The sequence below is a fragment of the Oryctolagus cuniculus genome, chromosome X, assembly GCF_964237555.1.
Source record: "Oryctolagus cuniculus chromosome X, mOryCun1.1, whole genome shotgun sequence".
NCBI lineage: Eukaryota > Metazoa > Chordata > Mammalia > Lagomorpha > Leporidae > Oryctolagus > Oryctolagus cuniculus.
Genome location: NC_091453.1, coordinates 38,073,791 through 38,089,764, shown reverse-complemented (window position 1 = coordinate 38,089,764; position 15,974 = coordinate 38,073,791). Strand labels below are relative to the sequence as shown.

Genomic DNA, 15,974 nt, shown 5'->3' with positions numbered 1-15,974 from the left:
GGGATGCTGGCGCCTCAGGCCAGGGCATTAACCTGCTGCACCAAAGCGACGGCTTCTCAGGTTACATTTACAAAACACAAGTTCGAACATAAACTGTTAAGGATTTCAAGACAGTAAGAGTATGCCTTAAACTGCATGGTGCACCTATTATCCTGAAGGGGAAAGTGGTGTTCCTCAACTTCGTTGTTTGGCACCTAGGACACCATTCTGCTCATTTTTATTCCAAGTGTGTGTAACAGCATGTTTTCCTTCTGATGTTCAAATCAAGCCAATAACTGTTGATTGATTACCTTCCTCCATGACATCTATACATTGGTTGTTAAATCCACACCAGTGATAGAATGGATTGGTGATGTGCCTGGATTCTGGACCTGCATCACCAGGAACCCCTGCTTGGACACATACTAGCTATGCAGCCCGAAACAAGTGAATTAAAGTCTCTATATACAGCTTCTTCATCTATAAAATGGGGATCATCCTAGCACCGCCCTCATGGGGTGGCTGGAAGGATTAAGTAAGCTAATGCATCTAAGGAACCATGCACCACCTGATAAAGTCTCAGATTTGTCATTTTGTCTTTTGTTTCAACTCTCCATGTACTTTCAAATCTGTTTTAGGGCAAGACTGTACTTTCTCACATGTGTTCTTTTTTCCCTGCTGTGACCCTCATCATGTCTCCTCTCAGCAGCTATAGTACTTAGAATTCTGCCGAGAAATGAGTTGGCAAAGAGCAGGGATTGAATGGTGGTCAGGGGTGAACTTCACCCTAGCTGTTTGAATACTCACAATGGGAATGCAATCTCTTATCTGTATAACTAAAAAGAAAAGCTTATAACTGTTAAGTGGAGGTGGGTATTGGAGGAAAGCTTCCAGAGCACCCTCATGCTATGGCAGTCAGTCCAGATCGTGCACTACATCCTCTAAGAGACAAGGCACCAGACCACACAGGGAAGCAACTAGCTGCTTCCCAAACTTGGCAATGGCTAGAGTTTTCTTTGCCAGCAAATCGTACTTCCTTGGGTTCAGCTCCCTGGCAGCTTTGCCTTTCTCAAAATTCGAAGCTCCCTCTGCTTACCTCTCCGGAATACTGGGGAGGAACTTTCAGGGCATAGGGTGAGTACCAGCATTACTCAGTTTTTCATCACTATAACTAAATATCTGAAACAAACTACTTACAAAGGAAGGAGTATATTTCAACTCACAGTTTTGAAAGGTCACAGTCTAAGATCAGCAGGCCCCATTTGGTTCAGTATCTGGTGATGGCATTCTTGCTGGAAGAGTTCTTTATAAAGCCACCAGGATTTAATCATGGGGCTCTCTAATGATGCAGTCCAATCTCATCACCTCCCAAAGGCCCTACCTCCAAACACCCTAATTGGATTAAGTTTCTACCTTCTTAGTACCGTTAACTTAAGACTTTGGGGAACCAAGCCTTTAAGACATGGGTATTTGGGGGGACATTTAATAGCGGAACAAATATCCAAATTGTAGACACTCCACTGTATGTGGTCAAATGCTACGTCCTGTCAAGCCTTTCCTGACACACTGACTGGACATGTTTGATTTATAACTCTTTGTTCACACACAAGTTGCTCATACTTCAGGTAGCACATAAAGTTTGATCTTTCTCAGCCTTTGTTCATTTTCCCTTGTCTCCCTCATTAGATTGTATACTCCTTAAGCATCTTTTGGGGCCACATTGTGGCACAGCGGGTTAGGCTGCCACCTGTGACACTAATATCCTATGAGTGCCTGTTCAAGTCCCAGCTGCTCCACTTCTGATCCAGTCCCCTGATAATGCACCTGGGAGAGCAGAAGATGGCCCAAGTCCTTGGGCCCTTGCTACCCATGTAAGAGATCTGGATGGAGTTCCTGGCTCCTGGATTTTAGCCATTTGGGAGGTAAACTAGCAGATGGAAGATCTCTTTTTCACTCTGTCTCTCCTTCTTTCTCTGTAACTCTGCCTTTCAAATAAATGAATAGATCTTGTGGCATAGTGTATAAAGCCACTGTCTCAACACTGGCATCCCATGTGTCCCAGCTACTCTGCTTCTGATCTAGCTCCCTGTTAATGTCCTGTGAAAAGCAGCTGAGAATGTCCTGACTATTCAGGCTCCTGCTACCCATGTGGGAGACCCAGATGAAGCTCCTGGTTTTGGCCTGGCCCAGCACTGTCCATTGCGGCTATCTGGGGAGTGAACCAGTGGATAGAAGAGTCTCTCTCTGTCACTCCCTCTCCGTAACTGGCTTTCAAAATAAATGAATAAATAGAGTCTCAGGGCTGGTGCTGTGGTGCTAGCTGCAATCCTATGGATGCCAGTTCAAGTCCTGGCTGTTCCACTTCTAATCCAGCTCCCTGCTAATGCACCTGGGAAAGCTGTGCAAGATGGCCCAAGTCCCTGGGCCCCCTGGTGTCCACATGGAAGACCCTGATGAAGCTCCTGGCTCCTTGCTTTCGCCTGGCCCAGCCCTAGCTAGCCCTAGCATTTGCAGCCATTTGGGGAGTGAACCAGTGGATGGAAGGTTCTCTCTCTCTCTCTCTCTTTCTCCATCTGTCTCTGTAATTCTGACTTTCAAATAAATAAATGAATCATAAAAAAGAGTCTCATTCATATCTGGAAACCCATATAGGATGGAGGCACTGCAGGTGGCAGCTTTACCTGCTACACCACAGCGCTGGCCCCTATAATGTTTCAAAATGTGTTTAAACTTCAATCGATTCAAACTGCCCTTTCCACTGAGAACCTGACCATACTTTCCCTTGCATTACATAGCATTATGACTTAAGTGAACATTGCTTTGGGGAATAGAGTTTGAGTTTTGTCAGACATTTATATGTGGTTTATATCACTTCTAGTCACACATATTACCCAGGTGTAGAAGTTGCTTCTAGAAATACTCTTCTTGCTCACCTTTGAATCTAATTTTGTATCCATAAGTCTATATTTCTTTTTTTAAAAAAAGAACTTCAAAAACATGCCACTTATTATCATTTTATTTGAAAGGCAGAGAGAAATATACAGAGACAGAGAAAGATCTGTCACTCATCAAATGTCCCCAACAGCAGGGGCTGGCTGAAGTCAGGAGCCCAGAACTCAATCCAGGTGTCTCATGTGGGTGGCAGGAGCTCAACTACTTGAGCCATCACCTGCTGCCTCCCAGGGTTTGCATCAGCAGGAAGCTAGAATCCAAAACAGAACCAGGACTCTAAAACAAGCACTATGAGGCCGGCGCCGTGGCTCAATAGGCTAATCCTCCACCTTGCGGCGCCGGCACACCGGGTTCTAGTCCCGGTCGGGGCGCCGGATTCTGTCCCGGTTGCCCCTCTTCCAGGCCAGCTCTCTGCTATGGCCAGGGAGTGCAGTGGAGGATGGCCCAGGTGCTTGGGCCCTGCACCCCATGGGAGACCAGGAAAAAGCACCTGGCTCCTGGCTCCTGCCATCGGATCAGCGCGGTGCGCCGGCTGCAGCGGCGGCCATTGGAGGGTGAACCAACGGCAAAAAGGAAGACCTTTCTCTCTCTGTCTCTCTCTCACTGTCCACTCTGCCTGTCAAAAATAAAAAAAAAAAAAAATAAAATAAAACAAGCACTATGATATGGGATTCCAGAGTCCCAAGTAGGGTGCTTTTTTTTTTTTTTAAAGATTATTGGTGCCGCTGCTGTGGCACAGTAGGATAATCTGCCTGTGGCGCTGGCATCCCATCCGGGTGCCAGTGCGAGTCCCAGCTGCTCCTCTTCCAATCCAACTGTCTGCTGTGGCCTGGAAAAGGAGTAGAAGATGGCCCAAGTCCTTGGGCCCCTGCACCCGCATGGCAGACCAAGAAGAAGCACTTGGCTCCTGGCTTCAGATCGGCACACCTCTGGCCGTTGCGGCCATTTGGGGAGTGAACCAACGGAAGGAGGACCTTTCTCTCTTTCTCTCCCTCTCACTGTCTGTAACTCCACCTCTCAAATAAATAATATTTTTTTTACTATTTTATTTATTTATTTGAGAGGTAGAGTTACAGAGAGAAGGAGAGACAGATCTAACTGCTGGTTCAGTCCCCAAATGGAGCAAAGGCCAGAGCTGGGCTAAGACAAAATTAGGAGCTTCTTCCAGGTCTCCCACATGGATGCAGGGGCCCAAGCACTTGGGCCATCTTTCACTGCTTTCCCAGGCCTTAAGCAGATAGGTGAATTGGAAGAGGAATAGCTGGGACACTGGCCGCCCACATGGGATTTTGGCTCCGTAGGCAGAGGCTTAACTTAGTACGCCGCAGGGTGGGCTCCCCAAGTAGGGTCTTGACTGCTGGGTCAAATGGGCCCACCTACTCCCTACACCTATTCTTTTCTTTAAGACATCCTCCCTCCCCCAAACTGTAAGCTTCAGATCCCACTAAAATTGGAATTTCCTCTGGCTAAGACACAAGTGTGACTTAGTTACTCCTGCTGAAAACCCTTCACTGGTTTCTTACTGCTTTCAGGATAAAATCTAAACTCTTGCATTTTTTGCAATCTTTCTTGCCCTCTTTACTTAGTTTGACTTCCTACCTATATTTTGTCCTTCCTCTTTGTTTCAACAATAGTCAATATCTTTAGGGAAATGTATGTGCCTCCATGCATTTGTACATGTTGATCCTTTTATGTACTTATTCTTGTTTATTTCTGTAGCCTCCGAATCTTCCTGACGTCTTCCTAGCCGCAGCAAACAGTTTCTGAGGCTCTTTCTTTTATCTTATTTGTTTATTTATTTGAAATGCCGAGTGACAGAGAGAGAGAAAAGAGCCATCTTTCATCTGTTGACTCACTTCCCCCAAATTCCTGCACGTAGTTTGCGGAAACCTAAGCACTTGGGTTATCACCTGTTGACTTCTAGGTGTACTAGGAGGGAGCTGGATTGGGAGTAGTCAGGACTTGAACTCAGGCACTCTCCTAGGGAATGTGGGTATAGGGGAGGCTGGTGTCCAAGGTGGCAGCTTAACCTGCTGAACCAGGAACCACCCCCTACACACACTGCCCCAGCTGTTTCGTAGCTTCACTTTGCTCTTTGCATGAGGTATTTGTGTGCTTACTGGGTCTTCCATTCCAATTGCATACTTGCAAACTTGTCTCCTGCCCTGGCTTGTTATTTCCCACTGCAGAGGGAAATCTTTTCATCATTGTACAAGTACTCCAGGACCTAACACACTGTCGTCACTATGAGTATCGTCAGAACATAACTCAAAGGGCACTGATTAGGAAATTGCTGTACGCCACTGTGCATATGCACACGCACACAATTTTCTGTTTTTTTAAAAGATTTACTTATCTGGGAGGTCGAGTTACAGAGAGAGGGAAAGACAGAAAGGTCTTCCATCCGCTGGTTCACTCCCCAAATGGTCTCAACAGCCAGAGCTGGGCCAGGCCGAAGCCAGAAGTTGCTTCTGGGTCTTCCACGTGGGTGCAGGGGCCCAAGCCCCTGGGCCATCTTCCACTGTTGTCCCAGGCCATAGCAGAGAGCAGGATCAGAAGTGGAACAGCCAGGGTGCTAACTGGTGCCCATACAGGTGCCCACACTACAGGCCGAGTCCTGCTACGCCAAGATGCTAACCCCACATTTTTTTTAAGTATTGGGGCCCTTTAAGAAGGAGGTCTATTAAGCGAACTAGATTAATTTCTAGAGTGCTTTTGAAAACCACGACCAGGTGTTTTGAGCTGGATTCACTCAACCTCTCTTGTAATCCCACCCCCTCAGGCTGCAGTCAGAAAATCTTGGAACAGGTGAAGCAAAATCCATGAACCCAATTTGAACTGAGTAACAGGGTCAATGCAAAAGAGTTCAGAGGGAGGAGCCAAGCAACACAGAGGGAGGGGATGAAGTTGAAACGCCGAGGTGGCAGAAGGCGAAAGGTTTAACTTCCCGCTTCTGAAGCAGGCTTCTCTTAAGCTGTATTTCGGGGTAACGACAGAGCTTCCCTCACAGGGTAAAGAACAAGCGACATGGAGACCGTGGGAAAGAGCTTATGGGGCCGCTGAAGGTGCGCAACGAACGGGAGCCTCTGGGACTACTCTGCCTGTACCCCGGCTGCAGCCCGCCCCCGTCGCCTATTAATTTTGTAGTTTGGAGTCGTGGAGTTCACCTCTTCTCATAGGAGGAGAAGGCTGAGGAGGAGGAGTGCGTGTGTGTGAGTGTGTGCGAGAGCGAGAGCGAGCGCGAGCGTGTGTGTGTGACAGAACTGCTTAACTCCCTGCGTGCCCAGAGGAGGAGGAAGGCTAGGAAATTTCTGGCCCCACTCAAAATGGAACCAAACGCCTGCCTCGCCTAAGATGGCGGCTTCTCCGCCTCTTGGCTCAAGGTCTTCGGCGGCTATTGGGCACCTTTAAGAGACGAGCGGGTCTAAAGGTAGCTGAACACCGCCCTCCTTTCTCAAGGTGCTGCTCCGCCCCCGATTACGTCACGCGGGAGTCGCCGGCGCGCTGCTCCCCGCCTCCACCGCGGTTACCTCGCATGCCCGGCCTTCATAAGATGGCGGCCGGCTCGCCTCTCGGCGGCCGTGCCGCCACTCTCAATATGGTAGCTGTTTACCTCATATTTCTCCTCCCCAACTTCCTCGTTGTTTTGAATAAACTTTATTGACTCCCCTGAATTGTCTACCACCACCACCGGGCTTCTGCCGGTGACTTTTTGGATCGTCTTTCTCAGACCTAGGGGCCGGTTCATTTCATTCCTCGCTGATTTGCTCGCTGCAATCTGCTGCCGGCTCAGCGACAACGCCACTAGCCCGTTGGCCGGGGTGGGGTGGGGTGGGGGTTGGGGGGGGAAGCGGCCGCTGGACTAGGCCTGAACCGTGGTTTCCAGTAGGCCCAAACGGGCCGGGCCGGGGGGTGGGGTGGGGGTGTGCTGTGGAGAAAGCTCTCCTGAATCCCTGCGGGCGGCAGCACCTCGCGACCCGGGGGGTGGCTTGAGGGGAAAAGCGAGCAAGGTTTGCTGCGTTACGGCGTCTCTCCCAGAATTCGGCGCGCGCCGCCGCTGGGGCCGGAACTGCCCGGCGAGCCTCCGCTGAGCGAGGCGCCGCGCCGCCGCGGAGCGAGCCCGGCCGCCGGCGTGTCGCTGGGACTGAGCTCCGCGGGCGTGAGGAGCCCTTGTACGGTTCAGGATTGAAGACGTTCTTGTCAGGTTTGGGGACGTGAGGAGGTTCCTGTCAGTTGGGGAGGCGTGAGGCGATCCTCGTAAGTTTCGGGGGCTGTGAGGAGATTCCTGTCAGTTTCAGATTCTAGGATGATGTAGATCCCTGTCAATTTGTGGCGGCGGGGGGGGGGGGGGGCGGAGGGACGCGGAAACGCTGATGAGTTTCAGGGGGCTGTGAGGAGATGCCTGCCAGTTTTGGAGCGACAAGAAACAATCCATGCTTAGTTTCGGGAGACTGAGGAGATTCTACCCAGCTTCGGGGTTTGGGGAAAGAGATGGTTTTTAGTTTGAGGGGTGCAACGAGAACCGTGCCATTTTTCAAGTAGGGGACGAGCTGATCAGTTTTGAAATTGGGATCCCTTTCCTTTTGGGGGGTGGGGAGGGTGACGAGACTCCTGACGGGTCGGGAGCGGACGGATAGACTGAGAGTGACGGAAGGGATCATTTAAACTCAGCAAACGCGACCCCAGAACTGTGATTGGAGTTGAGCGCCCAGTAGGCTCTGCCTTGTTCCCGAAGGCTTTGAGATAATTTCCGAGTAACCCGAGCAGACTTTTCAAGGCTGCCTCTATTTTGGGGGGTGTGTGAAAGAAGGGGCTTTCCGCGAGGCACACCCCCACCCCACCCCGAGCCTCATTCTTTAGGCTGGGGTTTTGTCTCCCCATAAAAGCGAGCCCCCCGAGGGGGGAAGGGGGAGGAAGGGTTTTCCGTGAGGGATTAAAAGCCTTCCTGAAAAGGCGTCAGGTATTATCCTGAAACCCGGAAAGAAGTTATCACGGACTTGGGGCCCGGGGAGGTGGGGTGTGGGGGGGGTGGGGGGCGGGGAGCCTGGACGGCCAAGCGCCCGACGCTCTTTCCGTGTGAAAGAAATTCTATAGGCCGGGCGGACTTGCTCCGGGGCCCCCTACAGCCGCGCCAGCTGGGTTGCATCCCGCCGCCGGACGCGCCCGCCGCTCGGGAACCCTGGCTGGAGGCGGGGGCGGGGGCGAGGGCGAGGGCGGGGACGGGGGCGGCGGGGGAGGGGGACACCTGATTCACTCTGTAAAAAGTGTTGTTTGTGCCTAGCCTTCGTCCAGAGAGGACGCGTGCCGCCGCCGCTGCCGCTGCCGCCTCCGGCCCCTCCTGCCATCACGAACCTGGCCCTCCACGGAACGCTCCCAGGCAGGGGGAAGATGGCCTCGGTGCCCGTGTATTGCCTCTGCCGGCTGCCTTACGATGTGACCCGCTTCATGATTGAGTGTGACATGTGCCAGGACTGGTTTCACGGCAGGTAAGGAGGGCAGGCCAGGCTGGACAAGGTGTAGTGGCTCACTTGCTCGCTCTCCTTTCTTCAGCTCTGTTTTAGGTTCCCGCTCAGGCTCAGAAACACCCCTCTAACCAACCACCACTACCAATAATTAATTACCATCCCAGTACCCTGCTTGCTAGCTCACTCACTCACTCACCCACTCACTCCCTCCCTCCCATCTTCCTCCCTTCCTCCCTCCTTGCAAACCAGGGCCTAGCCAGGTCCTTAATCTCTGGTTTCCCCTTTTTCTCTGTTTTCCCCAATGTATTTCTTTGCACCCTTCTTTTGAAATTTTTTTTAAAAAAACATATTTGAGTCTCTTTCTCTCCAGCCACAAAGAAAATGTCATTTTTGTATTCTGGTACTTGTATTTTGCCTTAGACACTGGCTTCAGGGGAGACAGTACTGCATTTTTGAGATATTTGAGTCCAACAAACATGGATTGGAGCCATGGCTTTGCACTTACTATCAGAGTGACCTTGGGCAAGTTGCTTTGCTTCTCTGAGCCTCATTGTCTCTTCCTATACCATGCATCAAATATATCCTCTGGACTATATAAAGCACTTTGCCCGAACTCAATAAATTTGGAAGCAGAAATGCCATAGTATTTACAGTACTTATCTGCAGAACCATCCAACTAAATTTAATTAAGCAAAAGAGACGTTGGGTAAAACAGCAGGAGTAAAATTGCTAATGAATTCCCTCAAGTTAACCATGTGTGCCCATAAGCACCTGTCACTGAGGATTCCAGAGCGGTTAGTGTGTGGAATAAAAGTGTAATATTATCCCATTATTGGGATTAAAATCCCAGCTATGGAAAGATAACCATGAGGGGAATTTTTACACTCTGTGGTGCCACCCTCCTGATGCATGTTAGTTGTCACTAGCTGTCATTAGCCCCTTGCAGAGGAGCTGTTCTGTTGTCATGTGCAAGACTAAACTAAAATTTGACCCTCAGCAGGGACTGACTGCCCACACTCAGTGCATCCCAATTCATATTTAACTGATCTTTATTGACTATTTACTGTGTGCCAGGTGCAGAGTTCTGTTTATTGCCCCTTGTTGTTTAAGAGGGAACAAACCTGGCAGGTGGGGTCTTTTCCCTTGCCCTGGAAGTAAGTTGGGGATGTCTTTCAGGATTCTAGCTATCTTTGCTAGTGCTGATCAAGTAATTCCTCAGGTAAACATTCTTCTGTCAGTGTTTCCCCTATAGGATGAAGTTTAGTAACTTTTGTGTGAAAAACAAGACCTTTTGTGATCTCATTGTTCTATCATTTCCTGCCACTCCTCCTCATTTGATTATGTCCCAGCAAGACTGAACTACCTGCAGGTCTGGGAAAATTCTGTACTCTCTTCTGCCTCTTTGTATATGCCATTCTCATTAATTTCCTTCTCTTTACAACTCATAGAACACCTCCCCTGTTAGAGAAATCTTTCTGGGTTTGACATTAAATTTTGTATGCATCTTGTTAAAAACAAATAATTTTAACATAGTTATAAATATGTCTGTCATTCATTAGGCTAGCTGGAGCTAGTTCAGTGCTAAATATGTAATGGATATTGGGTACAGTTTTGAATGAATGACTGTTCATGAGAAAAGCTATTGTGTGTTGCCCTTTGGATTGTATGGGACATGTGTAGTTCAGCCCTGGAGAATTTTTGCTTATAATATAAAGACCCTAACTCTACTCTGGGAACAGAGAATAAATGCTTCCTAAGTGCTTACTGTGTGCCAGACACTATGACAAGGATTTTGCATAAATTATTTAATCTACCCACAAACCTGAAAGGTATTTTTCTTTTTTTTTTGTTTGTTTGTTTGTTTTTGTTTTGGACAGGCAGAGTGGACAGTGAGAGAGAGAGAGAGAGAAAGAAAGAGAGAGAAAGGTCTTCCTTTTCTGTTGGTTCACCCCCCAATGGCTGCTGCAGCCAGCGCACCGCGCTGATCCGAAGCCAGGAGCCAGGTGCTTCTCCTGGTCTCCCATGCGGGTGCAGGGCCCAAGGACTTGGGCCATCCTCCACTGCACTCCCTGGCTACAGCAGGGAGCTGGATTCGAAGAGGAGCAACCAGGACAGAATCCAGTGCCCTGACTGGGACTAGAACCCAGTGTGCCAGCACCGCAGGTGGAGGATTAGCCTATTGAGCTGTGGCACCGGCCATGTATTTTTCTTTTGAATAATGTTTTTAATTTTTCCTGATTATATAGGTGAGATATGCTCATTATTAAAAAAGTATAGTAAAAGAATAAAGAAGGGAATGAATGTCATCTATGAGTATACAGTTTGACAATGCACTGCACATTTTTATTAACTCCCATATTTTGACTTGAAATATAAGCATATATTTTTATAGAGTAGAATCTGTATTAAAAATACCATTTTGCAACCTTTTATTCCTACCCAATGTTATGTGATTATTTGCCATGTGTTTAAATGCTTACTTAAACCTGGTTTCTGATGATATCCCACCACATATATTTGTTACCAGTTACTTGGTCATTTCCTTAATGGGTGTACACTTATATTATTTGTACTTTTTTAAAAAGGGTTTATTTTATTTATTAGAAAGGCAGAGTTACAGAGAAAGGTGGGGGGGTGTGAGAGAGAAGATTGATTGATCGATCATTCAATCTTCCATCCATTGGATCACTTCCCAAAATGACCACAACTACAGGGGCTGGGCCAGTCTGAAGTCAGGAACCTGGAAATCCATTTGGGTCTCCTATGTTGGTGCATTGGCCAAAAAACTTGAGCCATCTGCCACTGCTCTCCCAGGCACATGCGCAGGGAGCTGGATCAGGAATGGAGTAGTCAGGACTCAGAATGACGCCCATATAGGATGCCAACATTGCAGGCAGCAGCAGCCTAACTTGTGCCACAATGCAGGCCCCTATTTGCACTTTTTAATATTATAAATAATAGCATGAGGTGAGTAAACTTTGGGGACCTGGAAAGGTTTTGCATCTTTTTTTTTATTTGAAGCTTACAGAGGAGGACATGTGGGAAGGGAGGGAGAAAGAAAGAGAGCGAGAGGGAGCAAGCAAGTGAGCTTCCATCCACTAGTTCACTCCTCGGTTGGCCTCAATAGCCAGCACTGGGCCAGGCTGAAGCCCAGAGCCAGGATCTCCCTCCAGATCTTCCACATGGTAGCAGGGGCCAAAGCACCTGGGCCATCCTCCACTGCTTTTCCTAGACCATTGGCGGGGTAGCTGGATTGGAAGTGGAACATCCAGGATTTGAACTGGTGCAATATGGGATGCCAGTCTTGTGGGCAGCAGCTTTACCTGGTAACCACAACAATGGCCCAAAGTTTTGCTTCTTAATATTCATGCTAGTTAAAAAGAAAAAGCATTATTGTGGTAAACTTCCTTGACTAGCAGACACTTGACATTTATGAGGAGTACCACTGGGACATTTAGGAATTGTAGGTTTGAGACCAGCATTGTGGCATAGTGGGTTAAGCTGCCACACACCACAATGCCAGCATCTCATAGGCAAACTGGTTCAAGTTCCAGCTGTTCCACTTCTGATTCAGTTCTCTGCTAAAGCACCTGGGAAAACAGTAGAAGATGGCCTGAGTGCCTGGGCCCCCTGCCACCCACATGGGAGACCCAGGAAGAGTTCTTGGCTCCTGGCATAGCCCTGGCCTTTGTAGCCATTTGGGAAGTGAATCAGCAGATGGAAGATTCTCTCCCTCCTCTAACTCTACCTTTCAAATAAATAAATAAATAAATAAATCTTTTTAAAAAGCATTCAAGGTGTACAAGTATGAAAATCAGTTTATGGGCCAATCCCCTCTTTAATTACACTTCTATGGTGAGACCTGTGTTTCTGTTACCACCCTGACACAATTTTTGCTCCATGAAAGAAACCTTATTTTTTCTTTTGCCTCTTCTGCTTCTTTCGATGGGCTGCCAGAGAACAAGGAAGCTAGCTGAGAATCAGGTCCTTGGTGGGTGGCTGCTCTTGCTTACTCAGTGCATTGCTCACACACGCCAGACTCACAGTACTCCATTGAAGTTTATACTTCAGTATAGTTGAGAGTTGCTAAATACTGTGAACTTTTCATGGCTGGTTATAATAGTTAAGCCCACAAATTATATTTTTTCTCTTAATTTTTTTAAGATTTGTTTATTTATTTGAAAGAATTACAGAGAGGAAGAGGCAGAAGGTGGAGGGGTAGGTCCTCCATCCATTGGTTCACTCCCTAAAAGGCAGCAACAACCAGGGCTGGGCCAAGCTGAAGGCAGGAGCCCAGAGTGTCATTCAGGTCTCCAGTGTCTATGCAGGGGCACACAGACCTGCACCATCCTTTGCTGCTTTCCCAGGCACATTATCAGGAGGCTGGATTGGAAATGGAGAAGCTGAAACTTGAACTGGCATCCACGTGGGATGCTGGTTCCACAGGCCATGGCCCCTCTTTTTTATTTGAAGCTCACAAATTTTAAATCCACATACCTTTGATGACTTTTTTTTTTTGACAGGCAGAGTGGACAGTGAGAGAGAGAGACAGAGAGAAAGGTCTTCCTTTTGCCGTTGGTTCACCCTCCAATGGCCACCACGGCTGGCGCGCTGTGGCCGGCGCACCGTGCTGATCTGAAGGCAGGAGCCAGGTGCTTCTCCTGGTCTCCCATGTGGGTGCAGGGCCCAAGCACTTGGGCCATCCCCCACTGCCTTCCCGGGCCACAGCAGAGAGCTGGCCTGGAAGAGGGGCAACTGGGACAGAATCCAGCGCCTCGACCGGGACTAGAACCCCGTGTGCCGGCACCGCAAGGCGGAGGATTAGCCTAGTGAGCCGCGGCGCTGGCCCTGATGACTTCTATAAAATAGATTTCTTGGAGTGCGGTTAGGGATTATAGTATGTAATGCCAAAATACTTCTTGGAAAGATCATAGCAAGGGAGGCATCTATTCCATTTAGCTGATGAGAACCTGGAACTCTTGGAGGTTACGTGACTTTCTGAGTGTGGATTTGAACTTTGAATTACTTGGTTCCAGAGCTCAGGTTTTCAAAATTTGAGAAAATATGAAATAGCTTAATTCCTCCTGTAACTGGGTTTTGCAAAGACACATAGACTCGTTTAGCAGTAGCTCTCAAAATTTAGCATGCATCAGGATCACTTGGCAGACCTGTTAAAACATAGTAGGTAGGGGCCACTCATTGTGTTTCTGATTTGGTTGGTTAGTGGGGCCCACCCCAAAGAACTACTGATTAAAAGCATTATCCAGGCCGGCGCCGTGGCTCAATAGGCTAATCCTCTGCCTTGCGGCGCCGGCACACCGGGTTCTAGTCCCGGTTGGGGCGCCGGATTCTGTCCCGGTTGCCCCTCTTCCAGGTCAGCTCTCTGCTGTGGCCAGGGAGTGCAGTGGAGGATGGCCCAAGTGCTTGGGCCCTGCACCCCATGGGAGACCAGGAAAAGCACCTGGCTCCTGGCTCCTGCCTTCAGATCAGCGCGGTGCGCTGGCCACAGCGCGCCAGCTGCGGTGGACTTTGGAGGGTGAACCAACGGCAAAAGGAAGACCTTTCTCTCTGTCTCTCTCACTGTCCACTCTGCCTGTCAAAAAAAAAAAAAAAAGCATTATCCTGTTTTCGCCTTCTGTGGAGTGTGATAGCTTCTGATATTGCAGCGTGGATGGGCTAATATACCATTACTGTACTAGTTGTTCTTAAAGTAATGGTTCATCAACCAGGAATTTGTTAAAAATGCTAATTCTTAGACTGGGATTCAATCTATATTTTTAACAAACAGATGATTTGGATACCTCCTAACATTTGGCAATCATTGCTGTGCACTGGACTAAAACTGGTTGGCAAGTATTTATTGACATGTGGGATTTTGGCATAAACTTCTCTTCTTTACAGTTTTCCTTTTTATAAAGGAAGTATTTGACATATCCCTAAGAAGTTAGCTGTGGTATGAATTCTATACTCTACAGGAAGGGGTAGTGATTTCAGTTCTGTGTCCAAATTCTGGCTGTGAACTTATTAGCAAAGGATCTAATTTCTGTGAAACCTCAGTTTCGTTAAGAGAGGTTGTACTGATCTAAATGAAATGGTTGTAGTTATTATAAGCACTAGCTAACATGCTAGGCACTATGCTAAATGTGTTTGTTGCCTAATGACATAGTTTTTTTGAGAGTTTTAAAATTGTGAATTCTCTTTCATAGTTATAGAACATTTCAAATTATGTATTGAATGTCTTGTAGTAGTGTATACTTTTCAAGGAATTGATCCATTTCATCTGAGTTGTCAAATTTATGTTTATAGAATTGTCATAGTATTCCCTTATTATTCTTTTGGTATCTGCAACCTCTGGTGTTATCTTGTTTCATTTTTTATATTAAAAATTCATGTCTTTTTCTTTATCACATTTGTTAGAGGCTTGTCATTATTTTTCTTGTTCTCATTTTTGATAATATTTTCAAATAAGAGGCTTTTTGTTTCGTTGGCTTTTGTTTTTCTGTTTTCAATTTCATTGATTTATGGATTTTGTTACCTCTTCTGTTTGCTTTTGGTTTATTTTTCTTCTCTTTATCTAGTTTCTTGAGGTGAGAGCCTGGATTAAGATTTTCTGACTCTTCTAATGTAAGCATTTAGTGTTATAAATTTCTCTCTCAGCACCAATTTAGCTGTGTCCCACAAATTTTGATATGTTATGTTTTCCATTTCAAATAAATGCCTTTTAAAATTTTTTTGCGACTTACTGTTTGACCCATGAATTATTTCCAGGTATTCGTGGAAGTTCCTGTTAATCTGTTGTTGACTTCTAGTTTGATTTCCTAGTGGTTAGAGAATATAGTCTGTGTTACTTCAATTCCTTTAAATTTATTTATTTTTTTTTACATCTCAGTATATAACCTATCTTGGTAAATGTTGTAAGATTACTTGAAAAGAATGTGTATTCTGTTGTTGGGTGAAGTGTTCTGTAAATGTCACTTAACTGAATTCTCTCTATTTGCTGATTTTTCTATATAGTTGTTTAGTCAGTTGTTGAGAGGAAGATGTTGAAGTGACCAACTATAATCTGTTCCTCTTTTCAGTTGTATCATTTGTTGCTTCACATGTTTTGTAACTTCATTGTTTGACACATTTGTACTCCTGTCTTCTTGGTGGATTGAACCTTTTGTTATTTTATATTGTCCTTCTCTGTCTCTAAATTTTTTTGCATGAAAGTCTGCTTCACCTGATATTAATTATAGCAATTTTTGTTTTCTTTTGATTAAGGATAGTATGGCATATATTTTTCTACCCTTTTATTTTTAGCCTATTTGTATATTATATATAAAGTGAGTTTCTGGTCAATAGCATGTAGTTTGGAATCTTTTTATCCACTCTGCTAATCTTTCTTTTCTTTTTCTTTTTTTTTTTTTTTAAGATTTATTTATTTATTTGAAAGGAAGAATTAGAGATTTCTTCCATCCGTTAGTTCACTTCTCAAATTTTTGCAACAGCCAGGGCTGGGCCAAGCCAAAGCCAGGGGCCAGGAGCTTTTGGGTCTCCTACATGGTGTAGGGGCCCAAGTACTTGTGCCATCTTCTG

The 15,974-nt window shown here is 46.7% G+C and overlaps 1 protein-coding gene across 8 annotated transcripts in view; it reads left to right on the top strand.

The window, feature by feature from the left end:
- Window positions 1-5,828: 5,828 nt before the first annotated feature.
- The window catches only part of PHF8 (PHD finger protein 8), a 106,654-nt gene continuing 96,508 nt past the window's right edge, over window positions 5,829-15,974 (top strand). For 5 of the 8 annotated variants that reach the window (XM_070067350.1, XM_051827712.2, XM_051827713.2 and 2 more), the window contains exons 1-2: window positions 6,988-7,188; window positions 8,213-8,417. In XM_070067350.1, coding sequence (XP_069923451.1) covers window positions 8,320-8,417 — 98 coding nt within the window. In that variant the 5' untranslated portion in view covers window positions 6,988-7,188; window positions 8,213-8,319. Of the gene's footprint in view, window positions 5,997-6,987; window positions 7,189-8,212; window positions 8,418-15,974 lie in introns of those variants that run through there. The other 3 variants (XM_070067349.1, XM_002720027.5, XM_070067348.1) reach the window with 2 other exon arrangements.